Here is a 19,062-nt window from a genome sequence, read left to right as displayed (position 1 = left end):
ATCTTACCTTTAATGCAGTATACTGTTCCTGCTTACAGACATGATGATAGTGAGAGACTGCTTTGCTGCACCTGGAGTAAAGTGTTTTGAATCCACGCAAGGCAGAATGTCATCTCAAGACTATCAACGTATTCTCGAGGGAAATGTCCTCACCGTGCTTGCGCGGGTTGTCTGCGGGTACTCTGGTTTTCTCCCAACTCAGCTAGGCTCCAGCACCCCCACAGCGTTTGTGAGGATAAACAGAATGGAAGATGATGGCTAAAATAAAAAAAGCAATATTTCATTTTAAATAGCATGATATTGATGAAAATAACAGCAATAACAAATATAATTGTTTCCCTGACCACATTGCATTCTTCGTTCATTAACAGGGGGATAAAGACAGCTTTGACCACGTTTATTTTGACACACAAGCTAGCATGTATTTTGTATGTGTTCAAAGAACGGGACGGGTGATTACATTGTTTTTTTTTTGTGGTTAGTTTTCGGGGTCGTCATGACCTGCTGAGAGGCCCCAGCAACTTTTAAAAGAGTAATTTAATATACAAATCCAGAGGTTTACAATCTGTAAAGAGTTAAGAAGCGAGGGAGAAGAGGGCTTACAAATGGCTCTGGGCACTTTTCCCACAACTGCGGGATTTCCACTCAGCCTCATCAATCTGGAGATGTTTACCTACAAAATGTGGGGGCATGGCGCAGTGTCTGTGTCAACGTGAGTGTACGTATGGTCAAAAGAGAGCATTGGCCTTCGTGAGTTTGCAAGGGATAGTAGCTTTAGGTGGGGGGAGATGCAATCAAATCTCCTTTGTTGAAATATCAGCACGTGTAAGTAAATATAGACACATGCATCAGGATTTTGAAAATTACATCTTCGCATGCGAGCATTGAATAAACGGATTGTCTAATGACTCTCGCGTACAGTGTGACACGTGCGTGAGTGAGTGTTGTGTATACCCTTTACATGTCGTGCTTGCAACTCAGTAGACCCTAAAATCTGGCTTTCATTTGCTTTATGTCTTTACTGGCACTATGTAGCAAAATGCAGGTGGTCAGAAAATAAATAATGCAACAAAACTCTGCTTTTATCGCAGTCTGCATTTGCTTTTCATGTCATCGCTTGTCAAAAGTTAGTTTTTCGTGGCGTTAAATCCTTTTAATAAGTATCATTATCTGCTTATTGTCAACGTTTAAATACCTGTTTGTTCTGTAAGAGAGCATAAAGTGATGAAAGTCTTTTATTGGAGGTGAGGAACAAATTATAATCCCTTAGAAAAGCTTTCAAATGACATCAGTGTGATAGCGTGAGAGTTGCAAGTAGACTGCAGAGGAGTTGTTTTGATTGATGTCAGGTGATGATTATTTTACAGTGATCTCATTTAATGATCTAATATTTAAAAATACATTGGTTGACTCATCCTCTGTCAGAGAACAGTCATAATCCAATGAATTGGGACACATTCAGATTTTTTATAGCCTAATTATAACAAACAGTTAGCATTCATGTGTTACTTAAAAATCTAGAACTGTCTCATTACACACCACCATAATTGTCAAGCAGTCAGAGGACAATAATTCAGGGCCTTTACGTAGGTCTTAAATATTTTGAAAAATAATTTCATTCACGGTTTCAGCTCAAACTCATCTAAAATACTTTGTAGATTGTCGCAAGCTATGATAGGCGGTACAATCAATGGATACTTACCATTTTTTATCAACAGTAGTAAATGGATGCAGATCCTTTCTCCCATCAGCTGTCAGGCTCTTTAACAAAACAAATGGCTGAGTGTTAAGACCTACCGTATGCATGCATGTACATCTATGTGTATGTATGTATATATGTGCTTATATGTGTGTATGTATGTATATATGTGCTTATATATGTGTGTATGTATGTATATGTGCTTATATATATGTATGTGTATGTATATGTGTATGTACACGTGTGTATATGTATATATATATATATATATATATATATATATATATATATATATTTCAGCAACATGCGTATTTATTTATATATGTATTCATGTATTTATTTATTTATTCATTAACTTACTTATTACCTATCTATTTATGTCTAAAATGTCTTTCCTATTTCTGCATCCTCACCCTCTCGCTACTGTGACAATGAAATTTCCCGAATACGGGATGAATAAAGTTATCCAATCCAATCCAATCCAATAAGTTAAAACTGGAATATGGATTAATGAGGAAAATGTGTTACAAAAGAACCTTTGACTGTTTAGAAGATGTCTAAATATATCCACAATTGTTGTCTGATGTTTTTGCTAGTACGACTGTCATCAACATTCTGTAAAAATTCCAAGAACAATTTTACAGCAATTGGAAATGGAAGCTTTAGAAAATAAATGATTTTTTTTAAAACATTCTCAGAAATGGAGGTCTGCGCTCCTTGGGCTAAGCGGTCGTAATATTGTACTCCAAGATTAAACCATTGTTTCTATGTTTGCCCCTAAGCAAAATGGCAGTCAAGCAAATGTTGCAAAATGTTATATACGATACATTCTTAGCAACAGATGTCACAGGTAAACAGAAACAGATGGCTCCCTTTGGTCAACCAATTGCTTTGTTCAGGCAAACAACAGCAGCTTGCCCATACTTATAAACTATAACGAGTATTAGGTCCACACCGGAGAGAAAAATACAAGATTATTTATTCATTCATTTTCCGTGCCGCTTATCCCCACAAGAGTCACTGGGGGTGCTGGAGCCATTTCCAGCTAACTGGGCACTAGGCGGGGAACACCCTGAATTAGTGGCCAGCCAATCGCAGGGCACAAGGAGACAAAAAAATTCATAAAATAAATTTACAGTGTTCAACCAGCCTACCCTGCATATTTTTGAGATGTGGAAGGAAACTGGAGCACCCATAGAAAACCCACGCAAGTCCATGAAGAACATGCAAACTCCCCACAGGAAAGCCCGTACCTGGGATCGAACCCTCCATCTCAGAACTGTGGAGCCCACCCACTAGGTACTCGTCCACCAGGGCACCTACAAGATTATGATTTGTCTGATTGGTTGAGAAAACTCTTGCACATTAATTCATTAACACTGATAATATCTTCCCTAAGGTACTTAATACAGTATGTGCGTCATTGTTTACTTAAGAATGTCAATGACATTTATTTTGTAATGACCTTCACTGTAGAGTTTTTCTCATTAGTGTGGACCTAGTACTCTACTATGGAATCCACATTACATTTTTTTTGTCTGGTGGTCCAGATCATTAACTAATGGGAATTTAATGGAGTTGCATCATTCTCCTTTTTCTTAACCAGGTTTTTATTTTTATTTTTTATATTTCTTGTGCCCAATGATGGATTGAGTCCAGTGCAGGGGGACTCTGCCTTTTGTACAATCTCAGCTGAGAAACACTTAACCTCCTCACAATACTACTAATCATTGTAAGTGATAAAAAAATGGTTAGAAGAAAGGGTTATGAAAATCAAAGAAAACACAGTGGTTCTCATTATGACTTTTCATAACACATTCCAGTCATTTCTCTGATTACCCAATAAATATTTAAGCAACATTCTGTTATTAGGGCTCTTTAAAGCAGTAGCTATGAGAAGATGGAGTGGACGTCACGTTAAGTCCTTCAATGTCAGGAATTTTCTGGATGCCCAAGTCTGCTTATCCAGTATTTTTTTAATTAGAGGAAGATGTTCCTGTGCGTTTGTGTAATAAAATCTCTCGTAAATTTCACTCTCTCAAACATTCACTTTTCCCAACTCAACACAAATCAATAAATAACAAAAGGAAAGACAACATGGATAGGAACTCAAGCTATGTTAAGAGCCAAGTAATAAAAAGGGGTTTCAAAAATGGTAAATGCTTTTTTACCGGTTTTATTGAGTTTTCACAGAAAATGATTTTTTAAAGTTCGTTTTAGGTCAACTTAAAAATGATCAAAAAAGACAAAACGAAGTTAATACCATCATTAGGTAATAGCGGTTGTTTGTAGCAGGACGTTGTTGGAGAATCTTTTTCAAGAATTTGAAAAATAACAGCATTTCATTTCTCTGTTGTATAACCGTGGATAAAAAAAACAATAAATGTCAGTCTCTAGGAGTTTGTCATTTACTGTGTTTAAACATTTTCTCTGATATCTGTTGGTCCAAAATATGGACTTTTTCTGAAAGATCATCAAAAGACAGGCCACAGAAAGAAAATCAGTAGCAATGATATCACGAGACATAAGACATACGACCCCTAACGGCTAAATGTCATTTGTCACGAAATGTTTGCTATTCTAGCTGAGAGTAAGTTTACACAGTCATGCAACTCCAGCAACACTGTGTAAAACTGTGTCCCTCATTTTGACGCCACCTATCAATGCCAGCCAGACTCATACAGGCCGCATTAAGTGGCCCATTTAGTTAAGTGAAGCCACACACTCCCCTCCTTTCAAGTCAATATACCAGTTATTCTTTATATGCTCGTAGTTCGCAAGTCTTAATCTCACTACGCCCCGCGGTTTGAAACCCCCCGGTGTTTTATGGTTGTTACACGCAGCACCTTAATTAACTACACCATATTCACATCACGCCGTTTTGAAAAACATGTGCGAGGGGGCCCTGGATGTGGGGCACGTGCGGGGGATAGAGAGGGGGTGTTGGTTCATGGTACTTAAACAAGCTGCACACACTATGCCAGGGCTGGAAGAAGATGCAGCCACTCATATGATGCAAAGCAAAGACATTCAACATTAAATGGGAATGACAGCAATCTTCTCCAGTTCAATTTCAGATTATTCCATACCATGCTGTCTTTAAATAACGAAGTTAGGCAAGGGTTTGGTTAGTTAATATTTAGTATTGTTTTTAAATCACTGTCCACAAAACAAAGTAATGAATCACCACGCAATTTTAAGGTTAAAGCATAATGCATGAATAGTTTTAACCTTGCTATATCTGTATAGTATGTTCTTTTAAATAGCTTCACAACTTTTTTATCAGAAAGTTTAACTTCAGTAGAAGAGCGGGGATTTCAATGTGGATGTCAATCAAAACAATTTCTTACTGCATTTGTAAGTGGTCCTAATAATATCTCATAGAATGGTTGCTAAACCAACTTTGTCAATCCTAAAAATTGCATGATATCTTCACTTAACTGAGAAACTTTCTCCACTTTAACGAGGGTCAAAGTGTGCTATGCGCACCACTGATGGAACGCCGGTTGTCTCTAAAGAAATGACTACAAAAATAACAAAGTGTGCTATGAGCACCACTGATGGAACGCCGGTTGTCTCTAAAGAAATTACTACAAAAATAAATCTACAAATGGCATGATGTTCAGGTGGCTTCAACCTTTCTTGCCTATGAAAATCCTTTTATGGGGAGAAGCCCATAGTTGTTTCTAACCAACTGCATTGTTACAAGAAAGGCCGTACTTCTTCTACTACATCAACAGATATGATGAGCAGTTAAGATTGAGATCCCTAACAGCTGTTCCTGCATTAAATGGGATCAGAGTACTATTCCCCAGACAGCCAAGCACAACATCGCTACACATTCTTGAACAAGTCCAATTACAACAAGCTTAATGCACCACAAACTGTCTACAGTCATTTGACATTGACAGTGTGACGGTTCAAGACTTGTTATAATCATTTAACTTCTCTTTTTAGAAATCCAATCATTTCCCCATTGGGTTCCTCCTATGACAAATTGGATTGGATTTTTAACTTTAAGGACACTTTTCATGTAGTTTTCTTTGCCTCTTTTGAATAAATTTGACTAGCTGTGTTGTACTTTTATTCAAAATTTCTTTTGTTATTTTTCCCGTCACCCTTTTTAGTGAAATACTCCATTTGACTGACGATATTTCTCCCCAAACACCCAATCAATTTACTCCAAGGAGACAGTAAAAGTTAGAGTTGACGCCCCAGATCAGACAGACGCAAAGGGGTCAGGCTGAGGTGTGACCATGTGTTATTTTACTGCACTAACACACAGGAAGAGCTGCTTCAAAGTGTGCAAAGCTGTGTATACAAAAGTGGTGTACGTAAATAGCTTGCTATCGCACTTCAACCTGTAATATTGCTTTGCCCACAACCATCACTGGAATGTGTTCCAGTCGAACACAAGATAATAATGTTTTAAAATAAAAGCACCAATGTACAAGTTGTACTGCAGATGAATAAAATGGTCATCATTGGGATTTGGCAGTTTAAAATTCACCAATCCCATTGTAATTAAACAGAGCTCAGTACATACATCCCACCATTGAATTAGCTACTGATTAAACCACAGGTGTCAAAGTGGCGGTCCGGGGGCCAAATCTGGCCCGCCGCATCATTTTGTGTGGCCAGGGAAAGTTAATCATGAGTGCCGACTTTCTGTTTTGGGATCAAATTAAAATGAAGAGCATAGATGTATATGAAATTTACTGATGTTCCCCCTTTTAAATCAATAATTGTAATTTTTTAATCCGTTTTTTCTGTGTTTTTAGTTCAAAAATCATTTTGTAAAATCTAAAAATATATTTAAAAAAAGCTAAAATAAACATTGTTTTAGATCTATAAAAAACGGAATAATCAGGGTTTTTAATCCAGTTCTTTTAATCCATTTATTTAAAAAAATCTAAATATTATATCTAAAATGGTCCGGCCCACATGAAATCGAGTTGACGTTAACGCGGCCCGCGAACCAACCCGAGCCTGACACCCTTGGATTAAACCAAAAAAAGGATTAAACTAGTCTAGAAGCATGCTTTAGACATACTATCATTTATTTATTAAATTATTTTTGGGCTTCTCAGCAAAAGGTTTTAGCTGCTAATTGGGTCTGTCCTTCAACTTTTAATTTGGATTATTTCAATGGCATATTTATTAACCCCAACACAAATCAATCAGGATCCTGCAGCTAATCCAAAATACAAGGAAAGTGGACAATTTTCTGCTGGTAATGACATCATTGTAAGGGGCTTTCTGTGATTTAAAGGAGAGGCTATAAAATCTTATACTGTTGGTCTAAAAAAACACTTCATGACCTTGGACTATAATACATAGTCCACTTGCTTGTTCCATGTGGAGCATCCAGACACCTTGGATCATCGGGAACAAAAACAAATCATGGCTAAAGTATAATTGTGTAATATAATGTATCCCTATCTTCCCTTACTGTTCATATCTGCAAGATGCTGTATGACCTGTGCTGTTTACTATTTAAATGATCTTTGTTTTAACGTGTCTTGCTGATTTTAATGTGACTTTCATATATTGTTTTATTGGTTGTTGTTGTTTTTTTTATTATACATTTCTATTTATTAGTGAATGTTTTACTTATTTCGTGGTGATTTAATGCTAAGCAAAGCATTGTGTTGAACTGGGCAATTTAAGTAAAACTGCATTAGCTCACACCTTTTTCTCATCCAGTTGACTTTAACTACCATTTGGGCGGCCGTAGTCAATCTGTTCTCAATTGCTTACAGTTAGCGCAAAATTTAATTGCCAGTTTGCTAACTGGAACCAGTTCTCAGTCTCAGGTGAAGCCTTGTATTTGCTTCATTTTGCTTTGCCTTTTTAAAAATAAAATTCACTAAAAGATCTTGCTAATCCCACTAAAATATATGCAAACTATTCCTGGCTGTATTTTAAAAAAATATATATATTCTTCCTCTGAAATCTCAGCTATTAGACATACTCAATACGTACTGGTATTATAAAACTAAAGGGTGCTTTGAACTGGGGGACTATGTAAAAAAAGCTTTCATAAGACTATTGTTCTACTTGTCAGGCTCCGTGTGTGCCAAAATGTTCTTCATTTTCTTCTTGGTAACTTTAGATTTTCATAACATAAAATGTGACTTCATTTTCATTGCTGATTCCTTGAGATGAGTCAGTGAACAGACTACTGTTCATTTCTCACTTGATTTGACAGGCGTCTTTGTTACTTTTAACTAACAAAAATCCTTTACTGGAAACAAGCGCCATTGTGTCGCTCTGTGCACACGCTTGTTTACAAGTCCGTTATTTTTAGTCTGTGCTAATGTTGTGAAGCTCCTATCCTTAGAGATCCCTAATTATCATGGAATTTAGAAAGCAAAAGCTGAACCCAAACAGTTTAAAACGGTGCTAAGAATAGACAGATCCAGACATAATTCACTCTAGCGACGTGAATGCAATCACATCGTTGCAAGGCAGAATGACCAGAACATAGACGACCACTCTTCTCTCTTCAAGAATGCTTTTAGTGGATTGTGATCTGGCGGAGGCAGATGTCTTTTCAGCTATAGTGGAAACTATCATAAATTGTGGCGCAATATTTGAGGACTGACGCTTTGAGGGATTCTAACCAGGCAATAATTCAAAAAGCAATTTTCCTGTCTCTCATAGGAAACAACAAGTACGACTTGATAGACATCTTTCATGTGCAATTAAAAGATTTACTGCCTTGAGTAGAGTAGAATAGAGAGATAAATGAGGAGGATGCGTGTGTGGTAAAGAGCCATGATGAAGCATGCTTCAGAGAGTGTCTGAATTTGGAGTTGGAATGGAAATGAAGCAAGCTCGCGTGACTGCACGTTACAAAGAAGTTTTACAAACATTCATGCTGACGATGGACAGAAGGCGGAGTATACATATAAATGGTTGCCAGCACATTGTAGGGCACATATATGCAACCTTTCACACTCGCAATCACAACTACAAATCACCCTAGCAAGCATACTTTTGGGATGTGGGAGAAAACCAGAGTACCTACAGAAAACCTTGCATAAAAAGGACAACATGCAAACTGTACACAAGAATTCTTGTTCGAACCATGATCTTGGGATTGCGCAGCATAAGGCTAGTCTGCAGCATTACCGTATTTTCCAGATTATAAATCAGACTTTTTCATAGTTTGGCTGGGCCTGTGCCTTATAAATCTTTTTTTTTTAAGTCTGGCCACCAACAGATTGTTATATTGTGTTCTGTGGGCTATAGTTATTAATTAAAAAAACTTTAAATATGTTATAACAATAGATGCTTATTTTGCCTGTTGTTCCCTATTTTACTATTACTTTAACGTATAATGTTGTATAACTTATAGTCCAGTGCGACTTTTTCCATTTCATTTTGAATTCTGTAGCTAGTGATACTTATACTGAGTTGCAACTTAATGTCTGAAAAATACGCTCACCTGTCATCCACTGTGATCTCGTTATTGTTATTAGAAAATTAAATTAAAATTGAGTACAGTGTTATTTACTCACTGCAAAGTAAAACAAAGTTGGACGTATTCACTACTTTTGCAAACTACTAGTTAGGATTAGCAAATGCGTGCCACAAATGATGTTTTTACATAATGAGACTTCCTGGTGGTCATTTTGGTCCTGAGTCATGCAATTCTTTGATATATGGCCTACTTGACCCCAACTCCTCATCACGGAAACGATAATGTGACCCCCAGGGAAAAGGTTTGGGGAACCTTGCTTTAAGTAATCTAAAACCAGACCAAAAGACCTGGGGCAATTTCAGGACTTGATTACTACAACTCCAACGAAAATAGTTGCTTTCTAAGAACATTTTCATTTGAGAAATAGTCTAAGTGTGGCTTTGATTTTAATGAGATCAAAGGTTAACGTCCTCTTTTTGGTCCTAATTGTTCTTCCTTAACTTAAGGACAAAACTGCCATGACAAGCTCTGTTGATGTAGTTGTTTTGATTCCTTTCTAATCAGGAGACGCAAATTCATCCATGTCTGTGAGGCAATTAGTTCAACTCTGCAGCGACCAAGCTGCGACTAGAAAAATCTCATTATTATCTAACAATAAAATGTATCTCATTTTTTGCAGATCTATTATTTTCAGACCAATTACGTTTAAAGCAAGCAAAAAAGGCATAGTCAAATAACCATTTATATAAGAACTATTTCATGTTTTTAGCTGTTGTTCTTAATTTGTCTGCATTGTTGAATGAGAAAATAGACTGCAATGTGTCTGTCTGGCTTAGCCTACACAATTGAACATTGTTTTCCTTTGAACAATATCCAAAGCAAGGTTGATGTTTTTGGAGTCTGCGCCAAAAATTTAAATGTTTTTGGCATCGATAAGGATTTACAGGCCTGAGTCTGTTAATCATCTCAACTCTGCAGGTGAAAACTCAAAACATGGCAGTGAAATAAATCTTTTGGAGTAAGTCCAAAAGATTGTTTTTTGTTACACAGCATAATCCTATTAGCAGAATTCTCAGTCTATGAAATTCATTTCACACGGACACTTTGTATTGATTCCTGAGTATAAATCTCACTTGCTTGTTTTTCTTATTGGTGAGGAGACTGTTTTAAAGCAGAATTAAATTTGGCGATGTGTGCACATCAATCATCGGTGCCTGACTTTTAATTGTTTTCTCTCGGGGGTGATTAATTAATTGCAGACCTATTATTGCTGGTAGGTAGTGTTAGTTAGCTCTTTGGGTCCGCTTATGACTTCTCTGGACTGTTGAGACATTTTGGGAACCAAGCAGTTGTAGTTCAATTTGAACTTGTTTCATCATAGTTGCACACAGGATAATTACTCATGTCTTTGAACCATTTGGCCCCTCCCTTGGAAGACTCGAGAAATCCAATGTGATGGGTGGGACCTTACAACAATGACAAATTCTTCCACTGACATTTCGAATATCGTAAATGTCCTCCAAAATAAATCCTAATAGCGCAATTCTGACCAGTGAGTGAGCACCCAGTCTACGAATTGAAAAAATCCATTTGTGCAGAGCAGAGTGTGAACTGTCCCTGAGGTGATTCATGGGGCAGACGAACCAAGCCGGGGTGACACCTAATAGATCAAATCTTTACGACTGTTCGTTTAGAGATGAGAAGGAGACCTGCTAAAGCCAGAAGTCCAAGTCTCTCAGGCCTGCAACCCTGACCTCCACGGGGCAGGGCGTCATATAAACTTTTGAAGTACACCTACTTCCAAGCAAATGCCAGGTATGTATGGCAATAAATTGTGAGACGAAATACAAACACGAAAAGCGAGGGCGTGCACGACCCCTGACACGTTGATGATTACTCGCAGTTATGTCTTCTGTTTTCTCCCCTCGGATGGATATCTGCCAGTCATAAGTTATAAATTCCCACTACACACAATATGCTAAAATGACGCCAGTCCTTGTCTTTGAAGCGGTTTTACATCAGTCAAGGATTTGATTCAACTCAGAAAAAACGGTGCGTGCAGCATTTAAAAAATAGGCAAGACATTCCCAAATGTTTTTTTCATGGGGCAAGTATTTCAGCAATTACTATTACAACATTAAAAGCCCCTGGGGCAAGACGTTTCTTGGAAAAGTAAGGGGTTGAATTGAGTGCGCTAACCCGTGTCAAGGAGCGGCTGTGGTTTAGTTTGCAGCTCCCTCTCACGTCCGGAGTGCGAGAGACAGAAAGAGGCAGGCAGAGGGTGTTTTCCTTCTGTATCACAGCCAGAGACAGCTGACTGGTTGGGATCTATAATTGCTCTCAAGTGAGGTCAGCGGAAGGCATTTATCTCAGCGACACCGGGGGATGCGCACACAAAGTCTCTCTGCCAGGAGCCAGCGGGAACGCATTGGAACAGACGCAAGTGCTCAGTTCTTTGCTGGACTTGCTTGAGACGTTACAATTCAAATTGATGCTGAAACGGAATACAACTCTGGCAAGTCCTGTTATCACATGTAAGTCGTTCGAATTGGCCATTTTCTCTGTTGCTTTCAACTCACAAATATGAGATGACGCGCTGCAGATTCCTGATTAGTAACTAGCAGTGACATAACGTCTCCCACATTACCACATGCACATTCATGTATGAGAATGACCACATTTTCATATTGTTAACATATTGTATCTAACGTAATGCATTTTGTATTCTTAGGACTATAACATTTCCTGCCATGAGGATGGAGAACTCAAGATATAGTGTGACTGCGGACTAAAGCAAAACCAAAAAATAAACAAACAAACAAAAAAAGAGTGCACTGCAACTTTCTGGAGCGTCACGACTACAAGCAGCCTGACTGAACGCAAGGACTTCCCACCACAAGAACACAGACCCCCGAGGTTGCCAGTGGACCAGTTCAGGGGGTTAACTTGGGCTGAGGGGAAGCACGGCAGATCTCCCGTTTCAGTATGTTGCTCATTGATCCCCACTGCATTCTATTATAATGCGCAAATGGATGCTGACATGGAACCTTACATATCTGTTTTCGGGACTCTACCTGCACGCCGTCTTCCTACTGGGCAGCGTGTGTGTGGTCTACAGTGACTGCACTCCGGCTCAACTCGCTGCCATTATGAACTGCTCAAGACACGAGCGTCACACAAGGAATTACGACTACATGGAGGGAGGAGATGTGCGGATCCGACAGCTGTTCAGTCGCACCCAGTGGTTTCTGACCATTGATGAGGAAGGCAACATCAACGGGACTCAAGATCCGACCAACTGTTACAGTAAGCACCACTGCTTCATTTTTTCAATGCTTCGTAGCAGCATGAAGAAAAATGTTTTAACTTGACAAGTTTCAGATATATAGTTAGTTTTATGTAAGCTGGTTTAATAATGACAAATGGTTGCTTTGTCAGAATGTCTCTGAAGCGAATTAAAAAGTTTAGATGTTGAATGTTTACGCCGTGCATGTGTAAATGTACTTTTCATAGAGATGACAAAGTGCTCTAATAGATATTCATTAATTTATTGAGCTCTTAGTATTTTATCCAAAAGAATATACTAAATGAGTTATTTTAAACTAAACTATGAAGTTAATTGATTTGTTTTTAATTATTTGGGCTGGCTCAATGGGTTTTGCGGAGAAGTTGAACATTGTTAATTCAGGAATGAGAGTAAAATTTGATTTTTCAATGAAATTAAAGAAACAGTCATGGACAATGCTGAGCAATGTCATTATTCTATGGTCCGTTCTATTGGTTGTACAAGGAGTCTATGTAAACTACAGCTATTTAGATTACTTTGGATGTCTTTGGTTGTTCGTCTCCTTATGCCCTGCGATTGGCTGGCCACCAATTCATGGTATCCCCGCCTGCTTCCTATAGTTGGCTGGGATAGGCTCTAGCATCCTCATAACCCTTGTGAGGATAAGCGTACAGAAATGAATGTGAAAAAGAGTAAGAAAAATAGCTTATCTAATAGTTTAATCTCTGCCATAGTGTTATAATGCCAGGGATGGATAAAATGTCTTGTGTGTAGCCAGAGTGACAGCGGTAAATCAAAGCAGGTGGTGGCAGCCTGTCAAAGCCTATCGAGTCAGTCATAAAGTCAGTTAGGGGTTGCTTGACAAGCACGTGTGATCTTGCGTTCACACACTTATGCTGGCTTATTTTGCCTGATGTACTCTTCCCCAAACACGCTGCGATTAAGGAATGTTCTAAAATAAATCCTGGATACAAAAGTGAACTAAAAAAAACACTGATGATTTTGACAGGACAATTTTCACTATTATAAGGATGTCACTCAAAACTACTTGTGGTAGCCTCAAAACAAAAATAAATATATCGGGAAAAAAGTTGGGAATTGTCAAGGAAAGTGTGGTAAAGGTCCTATTTTTATGGGCTTCTTAGAATGTTTTTAGAAATGATAATTTCCTCCTATCTGGTTGCGCGGCTTTGGCTGGAATGTCGCCATGACGGCAAAAGATAGCCAAGATGTTTTGGCAAGGGTCGGCAACCACGGCAGGAACACGATTGCTGTCTTTTGTGGCTGACAGTTGCATGCAAACAGCAAACCAAGAGTCATTTAAGCTACAGTTTAGCCATTATTTCAGAAAACAGAACATGGAATAAAAATAAAACCCTATTGTGAAACTACGACAAGCATTGAATTTGTCCCCTGCATTCCAGTCTGGAGGCATGCGTGAGGAGCGTGTTTTACAACTTTTTGGACATATCGTTAGAATTGTTAAAAGCGCCATGCTGTAGCAACCATCACTAACATCAAATACATAAAACATATCTTGTGTCGTTTACTTTTATGGGGTAGAAAGAAGGATTGCAAAATCAATGTTAGTGGTGAAATGTGACTAAATAGTTCCTTTTAGGAAACTTAGTGATGCTATTGCCATTTGCACTGATGAAGTAATTGCTATAAAGTAAAACTATATAGTTGCGGGCTCAATTCCCACTGGCAGCGGTATGACTGTGAGTGCGGATGGTTGTTTGTCTCTCTCAGTGCCCTACAGCTGACTGGCGACCAGTCTAGGGTGTAGTCTGCCTTTCGCCCGAAGTCAGCTGGGTTAGGCTCCAGAAACCCCCACAACCCTTTCGAGGATGTGCGGTATGCAATATGAATGAATGAATGTAACACTATATAAATACTACAACTCTACGTCTACAAAGAGACATAGCGTCTTTGGATGACCTTACACAACATGCCTTTATATCAGCCAAGTATCAACGAAAGAGACAGTGATAGTCAACCGAGAGTACTGAGCATAAACAACATTCCAAGATTGCGATGCTGTCATCTGTTTGTGATCTAGCAAGTGAGATCAACACTGCACTTCTAATAGAGATTTCCCATACTCCTACATCAGTTGGAAATGTTACTACATCCTACTTTCATGTCAGAAATGATTGACTGTAATGTGTATGATGTATCTTTTACAAAACTAAACTGCGTGGTTTACTACTTTGTCATCTGTATTGTACATGTTCCTCATGCACTGTACGTTAGGGATGAGAGGATACACTTAAACTCACGATATGCACCTTAATATGTCAAGGTCATGATACGATATCCCCCAAAGATTGTCATTATGATGTCATTCAGATCTATAATGATCCACCAATGAAATCATCCATATAAAAACATCATCTCAATTATAGTCTAATTAAATTTAAGATTTTAAGATTGAACTCTTCAGCAAACATTTAAACATCATGTATCTGTTGCTGTCAACAATGCTCCTGGGCATACGGCTAACGAACTCGCCGACATTCATCACTTGTTGTTTACATGACCACCAACCACAACTGTAGTGCACGCGTGTGCATATACACTCGCAGTGTTCAGGAGCGGGCCTCGACTCTTGCGTGCAAAGCTCACGAGAGGAGGTCATTTTCTCAACTCCGGGGGGAACCTGCCCTAATCTGTCTCCCATATGTGCTATGGCATCTAATTTGTGACTCGTGTAAAGGCCAAGAAGGTCAACTAACATGTTTGAATAAAGCCAGAAAGGCATTATTGTGCATGAGAACTTCCGTCTGGTTCTGTTAATGAAGACGAATGACGCAGCATTGAAGGCTGGATGTCGACAATATCTTACCTGCTCTGTTCTATGTCCCCATTACTGACATATAGGCATCTTAGAAATCAGGACAGTGTCTGAGGGGGGCATACTGGCCATTAAAGGCATCAAGAGCCAGCATTACATCTCCATGAACAAAGGTGGACAGCTTCAAGGAAAGGTAAATGTCAATGTCCAACCACGGAATGACATATCACAACAGCCTATTTTAGGTTACGCCTTCTTGTCACAGAGGACCTACAATGAAAACTGCAACTTCAAAGAGGTCTTCCTAGAAAACTACTTCAATGCCTACTCTTCGACAAAGTGGACTAAGAATGGGAGAGAAATGTTCATCGCGCTGTCTCAGAAAGGACGGCCCATGCGAGGAAAGAAGACGAGGCGGGAGCATGTCGCCTCACACTTCATTCCCATGAAATGCAGAGAGGAGGAGAGAAGAACGGACTAAGACTTAAAGACTCGCAACCAGTATGAATTTCACGTATCAGATATGTTAACGGCCATGTAAACTCATCACCAGCTACACATCACTCTTTTCAAAGCTGCCATTGGCATTTTCTAGATTACGTTTTGCAGTTTTAATAAACAGTAGCCTAGCAGTTTTTTTTTCTGTCCCTGACTGGTATTCTGTGCCAGATCAAGAAGCTTTCTTGTTGGATGGCAAATTTCTTGGAATAGGATCTGTTCATGATTAACAAGGCAGCAAAATGCCAAGACCTTCCACTTTTGAATTCAATCAGGAGGACTGATACCCAGTTTGAGGGTGTTGAACATCCATTTTTTCCTTGAAGACTGAGAAATGGGTATCACTAGTGTTTTGTCAGTCTCCAAAACATCCCTGTGAAACATGTTGTTGATGTCATTAAAATCCAGTTTGGCCATTAAGATAGGCTTCCCATTGGGTTTGCGTAAATGCCTGCTCTAGTAAGTTTTTTTGGGGGTGGTCATCTGCCAAGAACAATATTGGTTCAAGAAATGTATCATGACGACTAAAATTGTACTACAAATGAGAGCAACGATTTTGAACCTAGGTTTTTTTTTTCCGTTAGGGAATACTGCTTTTTCCGGACAATAGAGAGTTGCACTTTTTTTAAATAGTTTGGCTAGGCTGGTTGGTGCGACTTAGATAAATTTAGATATAAAATTGTATGTGTAAATGTTAGTTCACTGAACAAGGATGGACATTACCCCAAAACAGCCATGAGAGTGCACTCTTGGCTAGTAATTAAGAAGCAATAAAAAATGAACTTGAAAAGTGTATTCTTATATTTAATATATTATACAATTCAGTATAATAACAATTACAAAGGACGAATGATTTCAAGCTGTTGAGCTGTTTAATTTATTACATTTTATATGAGATATCTTTTTCGTTGTTTTTGAATGCTCCTATTACACTAGTGTATTTCTCATGTATTAATCCCACATTTATTTCTTTTTAATCAGACCAGTGTCAGACAAGTCTGTGAACGTTGAGGTTCAATTTGAAAGGAAATAAAAAGAGGCTGTTTTTGTATTCGTCATACTCATATTTTTTTTGACAACCCTTCAAAGCGGAGGTTGTGAAGTTACACAAAAGAGCTTAGAGAAATCTGGACACTTATATTGGCCCTGATTTAAAACAACAAACCAAACATTATAACATCTTGTCTTCATAGGACACTTCACACAACAACACAAGAAAGTACTGACATTAACTTGTTCACAGGTTTATAAACTACATTTTACTGTTATTTTATTATTAAATATTCTATTTCTTTATGAAGGATTCCTGTGTTGTCTTGTTTTCAATATTAACATATTCAAACATGAGCTGTGCATAAGTAATAAGAAACATGATTTGTCAGTTAATATGATATATAAAAGTTTGATATCTTACAAACTGTTTTATGGTTACATCACTGATGTCAGAACATTACAATCTAACATGCAGTCCTCTGGAGATAACAACCGAGATAATCCAATAAAGATGATACTGATGACTTTTAGATAAACAAAATAATAATAATAAAAAAACTTTACTGGCAGACAGCAAAGAAACATTTGGGAAAACTTTGTTTCGCAGACGAATGACATGATTCCATTAGAATGAATTCACAAACCTATCAAGGCATGACCCAAATATGTGTCATTTTAACGTAATTTGAAATTCCACTGAGTTTTCATGACAGCGAGCACAATTACAGACATCTCGGCAGCGTTCCCACACACTCCATGCACAAACACACACGCATATATGAACACATAGCTTTACCTCTATGGGCTGGGTTCACATCTGGACCCCTGTCAGACAGAGACAGTCCAATTGAGAGAGAAAACCCCTGAAATACATTTGACCCAAACAACATGTGAGCAAGGTAAAGCTGCCTGCCAAGTCACGCAAAGTTTGTCTCCGTAGATAATTTGGAACATATTTCCAATGTAAACACATTTTCACACACAAATTCAAGGTTGTGTAGTTCTCGTAGAGACAAGAAACAAGAGAGAAGTGCCGGGAGAGAGAACGCAATGTGGCATTTGCACAAAAACTACGCATTTATTTACTTGCGTCACATTACAACAAACTTTCAAACAAATAGGCGCTTCAATAGTGTCTAGTATGTACTATTATTTCAATAATGTAAAATAATATATTACACTATATGCAGCACATGTAGCCAAAATAGGGTAGCTAAGCGCTTACTCAACTTTTTTCTGGTGTTCCACCAAAATATAACTGACTCACTATGTAAAAGAAACGACTAATTATTAAGGTCGTAATTATTACAAAGGGAAAGAACATGAAAACAAATGTTAGTTTAAGGACAGCCTGGTGTAGAATTGGTTAGTGCGTGGGCCTCACAGTTCTAGGGTCAAAGGTTCGTTCCCAGGTGGGTCATCACTATGTGGAGTTTACATATTCTTTCCGGGCTTGTGTGGGTTTTCTCCGGGTACTCCAGGGGACACCCTGAATCGGTGGACAGGCAATCGCAGGGCACGAGGAGATGGACCTTGGATCGAATCCTCGATCTCAGAACCGTGAGGCCGACGTGCTAAACACCCCAGTTTTAGAACATGCTTTGATTTTTCTTTGCCTCCTTTCCCCAAAACAACTTAGAGAAAAAAAAACATATATATAATATATATATATATATAATATATATATATGTGTGTATATATATATGTATATGTGTATATATATGTATATGTGTATATATATATATATATATATATATATATATATATATATATATATATATATATATATATATATATATATATATATATATATTCCGCACCACAATAACAATAAAACAGATTCAATTTAAATGTGGTTTGGTCACATTTTTCATTTAACATTCTTATTTGTCACACAAATAATGCTCGTGAGGTCTCTTGCAATGTTATGCATACAATATATGCATATATGCTCACGAGCATTTTGTGACAAATAAGAATGTTAAATGAAAAATGTGACCAAACCACATTTAAATTGAATCTGTTTTATTGTTATTGTGGTGCGGAATATTCTTCTTGAAATATTAATACAACTTTGATATATATATATATATATATATTTATATATTGCGCATAACATTGCAAGAGACCTCACGAGCATTTTGTGACAAATAAGAATGTTAAATGAAAAATGTGACCAAACCACATTGAAATTGAATCTGTTTTATTGTTAACGCAGTGTTGAATATTTTTATGGAAATATTAAAAACTGCTGTGCAAACAATAATGTTAGATTCTTGAGATGCTTTTGAAAAAAGGAAAAGATATGTTATGGATTTTATTGTGTTGGCACCATGTCCTTGGTGTTACCTGCAACACAT

General features: G+C 37.8%; 1 protein-coding gene across 1 annotated transcript; it reads left to right on the top strand.

Annotated features, from left to right (window-relative positions):
* Positions 1-11,473: 11,473 nt before the first annotated feature.
* Positions 11,474-16,760, top strand: fgf7 (fibroblast growth factor 7). Its single transcript, XM_077595186.1, has 4 exons — positions 11,474-11,662; positions 11,860-12,434; positions 15,298-15,404; positions 15,477-16,760. Exons 2-4 carry the CDS (start codon positions 12,149-12,151, stop codon positions 15,690-15,692), a joined length of 609 nt encoding a protein of 202 aa, XP_077451312.1. The 5' UTR covers positions 11,474-11,662; positions 11,860-12,148; the 3' UTR covers positions 15,693-16,760.
* The last annotated feature ends 2,302 nt before the right edge of the window (positions 16,761-19,062 follow it).

Source organism: Stigmatopora argus, chromosome 2 (genome assembly GCF_051989625.1).
Source record: "Stigmatopora argus isolate UIUO_Sarg chromosome 2, RoL_Sarg_1.0, whole genome shotgun sequence".
Taxonomy (NCBI): Eukaryota; Metazoa; Chordata; class Actinopteri; order Syngnathiformes; family Syngnathidae; genus Stigmatopora; species Stigmatopora argus.
The sequence above is the reverse complement of the archived record's forward strand: the minus strand, read 5'-3'. Positions and strand labels throughout refer to the sequence as shown.

Excerpts from the sequence above, each read along its gene's own strand:
- fgf7 (XM_077595186.1), top strand. The coding sequence starts at position 12,149 with ATGCGCAAATGGATGCTGACATGGAACCTTACATATCTGTTTTCGGGA. Across the intron at positions 12,435-15,297 it reads AGATCCGACCAACTGTTACA|GCATCTTAGAAATCAGGACA; the intron begins GTAAGCACCACT and ends ACTGACATATAG. Across the intron at positions 15,405-15,476 it reads GTGGACAGCTTCAAGGAAAG|AGGACCTACAATGAAAACTG; the intron begins GTAAATGTCAAT and ends TTCTTGTCACAG.